This window comes from Sardina pilchardus, chromosome 8 (genome assembly GCF_963854185.1).
Source record: "Sardina pilchardus chromosome 8, fSarPil1.1, whole genome shotgun sequence".
NCBI lineage: Eukaryota > Metazoa > Chordata > Actinopteri > Clupeiformes > Clupeidae > Sardina > Sardina pilchardus.
The window spans coordinates 30,163,046-30,168,016 of NC_085001.1; the positions used below are offsets into that span (position 1 = coordinate 30,163,046).

Below are 4,971 nucleotides of genomic sequence, written 5' to 3' on the forward strand. Positions count from 1 at the left end.
AGATAGTTCTCTATTGAATAGATGTTACGACTACAGTCATTTCCTGTGTATTAGCTGCAGGGCAGTGTTTTATGCAAGTTAAAAGAAACAAAACCATATTATTGATACCATATTAACTGCTCCACCCGTGTATTAACCTCTTTTTTTTATTTATTTTTTCAAAATCAATGTATTAGCTGCGGCTAATAGTTGGGAAATTACAAATGTTGAATAGCACAGTAACTGTTGTATTGGTGTGCTGGTTATTACTGTATTGATTAGTTTAGTCATGGAGACAGAGTCAAAGCTATGCCCACATACTGATAGAGTCAAAGCTATGCCCACATACTGGTAGGTATGTCACAAAAACTCAGGCCGTTATTCTGTGGTTTTGGGTGGAATAGTTTCTCACAATGGCTAAATCACTAAGCCCTATTCTCTGAACCAAATGCTCAGTGGCCTGAAGGCAATTATTGAATTGATCACTCTTTTGGCAAAACCATAGACAGTTTTCACCTAGTATAACACAATCTGCAGATGTCATTGGCTCTCTTTGTAGAACTCTAAACGCATTCTCATGCAATAAAACACATTTTGCACTGTGATGCACTTGGATGCATAATGGTAACCACAGTGACAAAAAGCACAGATGTCATAAGTTAAACACAACAACCCAAAATTGATAACATTTGTTTCAAATGATGTGACCCAACTAGTAGAGTTTTTGCGTATTGCTTACACACGTTTTGCAGAATTCAAAGCTCTACACACAGCTATATAACACATAGCACTTGGGGATAAACAACTCACATCTATGGCAAAATGAAACACTGCAATCAAAACGCAACACTCCTTTCTAAAAACTAAATTCTTGCAACAAAACTAAACACACAAGCACCATTTGAATGACCCTTTCATATCACCAGTAACACACTGATACACTTTATAGAAAACACTACCATGTTTGTGTTTCTATTTTTTTTATTTCATTTGGTCATTTTTCTCAGACCTTGTCTTCTGTAAAACTCAAAAGTAGAATTTCTGCAGTAATCAAACAAGAGTTTTTACAGAAATAAAGAAAAATAGAATCACAAGTCATAGCAACAAAACAAAAGCAAAAAAAAAAAAAAAAAACAATTACTGGATCATTTGCAATTGAAAAAAAATGTGTGCGTGGTGGGTGCAATATCACACACACATACAATTGGTGAAGGGGGGGGGGGTGTGTGATCCCCAATGTCTCCACATGCCTCTTCCATTGCCTATTTGTAGTGTTAAGGTTCAGACCGATTGGTGTTCTGTTTTCTGTGCAAGTGTTTTCAAGGCTGTATGTACTGTACTGTAAGTGCCTACAATTGCCAGATGAGTTGTGCATTTTGAAAAAAGTGTTTTCCCAATGATAGCAGGAGATTTTGCTTTTGAGCAAAGTATCTAATGTAAGAAAACGTGTGTAGTTTTTCGCAATAAGTGTGTTGCAGAATTGCAAACAAAGTGCAAAGTTGAGAATTTGTTCAAGCTATGGTTCCACAGTGTTTACAAGTATGCAGCAAGAAGTTTAAGTATTGAGGCTTTGGTCTAAGCATTTGATTTTAGTGTGTAAGCAACAGGCAAAAACTGTAAGCTAGTTCAGTGTACAAACAGGTTGTCGGACGTTCATATAAAAAGTGGACAGAATCAGTGAGGCATTTACCGTAGCATACATTGTTGGCTGAAGACGGCAATGTACTTCTCACATATTGTACTGAAATGTCTGTCTTTTCCAGTACCTTTCCAACACTTTTTACTCAACTTGCAATAAGTGTTGAATCCACTGAGTTTTGAAATCTTTTTTGCTTGGTTTTTTTCTTTCGTTTTGTTTTTGTAGATGCAAAATGCATTTACTGTGTTGTAAACAATGAGCATTTCTCCAGGAGCTATATGCCCTGCCACTGTGTTTTCCATTTTATGATATAATGTTTAACTGCTCATGAGTGTTTTTTTTTTTAATTTTGACTGCTTTGTGAATGATCTGAAGAAATGGTATGGCTTTGAGCCCAGGTCAAACTGATTTGAAGCAATTGTTTAGTTTTGCAAGAAATGTCAGAGGTTTTGTGAATGTAGTTTGACATTGGGGGGTGTGTGTTTACAGCTCTGAGAAAAATGTCTTTTAGCAATTTTAGTAGAATAGTTTCAGAAGCCTTGGTAGTGGAGTGTTCTAGAACAACCCTGTGATCCAGAACCTCTGGTAGTGGGGTGTTCTAGAGCAGCCCTGTGATCCAGAACCTCTGGTAGTGGGGTGTTCTAGAGCAGCCCTGTGATCCAGAACCTCTGGTAGTGGGGTGTTCTATCCAGAGCCATATAGATACATATGTATCTATATGGCTCTGGTTCTATCTAGAGCAGCCCTGTGATCCAGAACCTCTGGTAGTGGGATGTTCTAGAACAACCCTGTGATCCAGAACCTCTGGTGGGGTATTCTAGAGCAGCCCTGCGCTCTCCTCCAGCCGTGTGGTTCCTTGCTAACTAACTCATGGCGTGCCGCTGGCCTGTTGATCCGCTGTGGTCACAGGCCCGGTGAGTGGTAGAATGCATCAGCGGCCCGGCCCTGTGGCTAAAGCCTACAGTACGTGGGATCTTAAAACGTCTGTCCACATTGTTTTAAAGCCTCGCGCCTAGATGAAACATGACAGTGCCATCAACAAAGGCTATTTTGTCTGTCAGTCAGTGTGGCCCCGACCGTAATTGTGTACGACAAAAACAGATTCAGCAGAATTAGCTGGAGAGTGGCGCTGAGGGGAGTGAACAGGCTGCGATTCATCATCCTCCTGGTTGCGTCGAGGTGCCCCTTTGTCAAGGCATGATGGGAGAAATCTTTCCTGCAACATTAAAAAAAAAAGATGATGAAGAAAAAATGAAAAAAAAAAATGAAACAGAGAGGGGGGGGAATCGCCTTCATGCATAGTAATACCATTCATCTATATTCTGCCCCAAGTCAGAATATATGAAAAAAAAAAAAAACTATGAATAAAAAATGTCTGTTCTGGTAATAAGTGCGGGTTCAGAGTTGCGCCCAGACGGCACCCGGATATTCAGAGTTGTCACGTCGCGCTCGACTGGGCCCACTCCACGGGCTTCTACGCTATTATTGCAATTTATTACCACCCAGAATGAACGGGTGATGGGGAGGGGAGGAGGGGGGAAAGCCATGCTTGAAAATGTCAACTAAACAGCCCCTGATTGTTTTTAACCGGCACGGTGCAGTGTGTTGTATTGTATTGTGGTGTGGTGTGGTGTGGTGTGGTGTGTTGTGGTGTGTTGTATTGTGATGTGGTGTGGTGTGGTGTGGTGTGGTGCGGTATATCATGCAGAGTACCTGCCAACATTACAAATTTGGGGATCACCAGATGACCAATTACTGTAATACGGGAATGTAAGCAAGGTAGTGTAAGGGATTACGTATGGTAGGAGGGACGTGTTAACAGTTAGTAAGGGAGTCAACTGGACTATCCTAATGCTGGTGTGTGTCTGTAACTGGACTATCCTAATGCTGGTCTGTGTCTGTAACTGGACTACGGTATCCTAATGCTGGTCTGGACTATTCTAACGCTGGTGTGTGTCTGTAACTGGACTATTCGAATGCGGGTCTGTAACTGGACTATTCTAACACTGGTCTGTAACTGGACGATTCTAATGCTGGTCTGTGTCTGTAACTGGACTATTCTAATGCTGGTCTGTGTCTGCAACTGGACTATTCTAACGCTGGTCTGTAACTGAACTATTCTAACACTGGTGTGTGTCAGTAACTGGACTATTATAACGCTGGTCTGTAACTGGACTATTCTAATGCTGGTCTGTGTCTGTAACTGGACTATTCTAATGCTGGTCTGTGTCTGTGTGTTCAGGTGCATGAGGAGAGAGTGCTGGTGGACTTGAAGCTCGTCGACCTCAAGGACGTTCTGCCTGCGGATTTTTACCCCATCCAAGAAACCATGGACACCAGTAAGCCCAACCACTCCCTGGACCCCACTCTCCCTCTTTTGCTCTCCTCCTCTCCTCCTCTTCTCTTCCGTCCTCTCTTCCTCTTCTCCTCTCCTCCTCTCTTCCATCCTTTCTTCTTCTCCTCCTCTCTTCCCCTCTTCTTCTCCTCCCCTCCCTCCCCGGCCCCATGTGCATGTCCAGGGGCTGTGGTCCGGTGCTGTAGTGGCTGGTGAATGTTTCATTGGCCAGGTTAGGCTAATTTATGGCGGGCTCGGGGAATAAAATAAACATTTCGCCCCGGAGGCGCCGGAGCCCAGAACGATGAGTCATTGTTTATCTTGAGTCGTGCCGGTCGCCGTGACGATGGCGGCGGTGGCGGCCGCGTTCCTCTTTTATGAGCGCGCTTATTTATTTATGTATTTATTTGGGAGGAGAGTGTGAGGGTGCCGCTTATCTAATATTAATGAAATGCGCTCCCCTTTGGTTTAGTGCGGCGGGGGCGCGTCTGGCAGACCCCTGGCCACTCCGCTCCTCTCCGCTCCTCTCCGCTCCGCCACGACTCTGAGGGGGCAATAACACTCGGGCGCTGAGCACCAGGACAGCATGTTTATTATTTTCATTATTATTGCATTTATAGTGCGCTTGCTGAGCTCTGACAGAATGAATGGGATGGGGGTATTATGGGCTGTAGAGGGGGGGCGGGGGTGATCTTCTGTCCTATTCTCTCCTCTCTTCTCCTCCCCTCTCCTCTTCTCCCCTCTCCTCTACTCTTCTCTCCTCTCCTCCCCTCTCATCTCCTATCCTCTCCGCTTCCCTTCCCTTCTCTCCTCTCCTCTCCTCTTCTCTTCTCTCCTCTTGTCTTCTGTGCTGGGCTGGGCTGCAGGTTGTTCTGGGTTAGTCTGGTGCTCAGCTATAGCGCGTTGCTTTATTGTGTGAAACCGTGTTTAATGGATACCTTGCACTATATATGGTCGTCTTACACTCAATCAACTGGCGGAGAGCGTTGCGCGGTTAAATCCTCGAATGAGTGGGACG

At 44.0% G+C, this 4,971-nt stretch overlaps 1 protein-coding gene across 1 annotated transcript in view; it reads left to right on the top strand.

Annotated features, from left to right (window-relative positions):
- LOC134089742 (multivesicular body subunit 12B-like) overlaps positions 1-4,159 on the top strand; it is a 16,170-nt gene extending 12,011 nt beyond the window's left edge. The window contains exons 4-5 of the mRNA XM_062544184.1: positions 3,861-3,997; positions 4,138-4,159. Coding sequence (XP_062400168.1) covers positions 3,861-3,997; positions 4,138-4,159 — 159 coding nt within the window. The remainder of the gene's footprint in view (positions 1-3,860; positions 3,998-4,137) is intronic.
- The last annotated feature ends 812 nt before the right edge of the window (positions 4,160-4,971 follow it).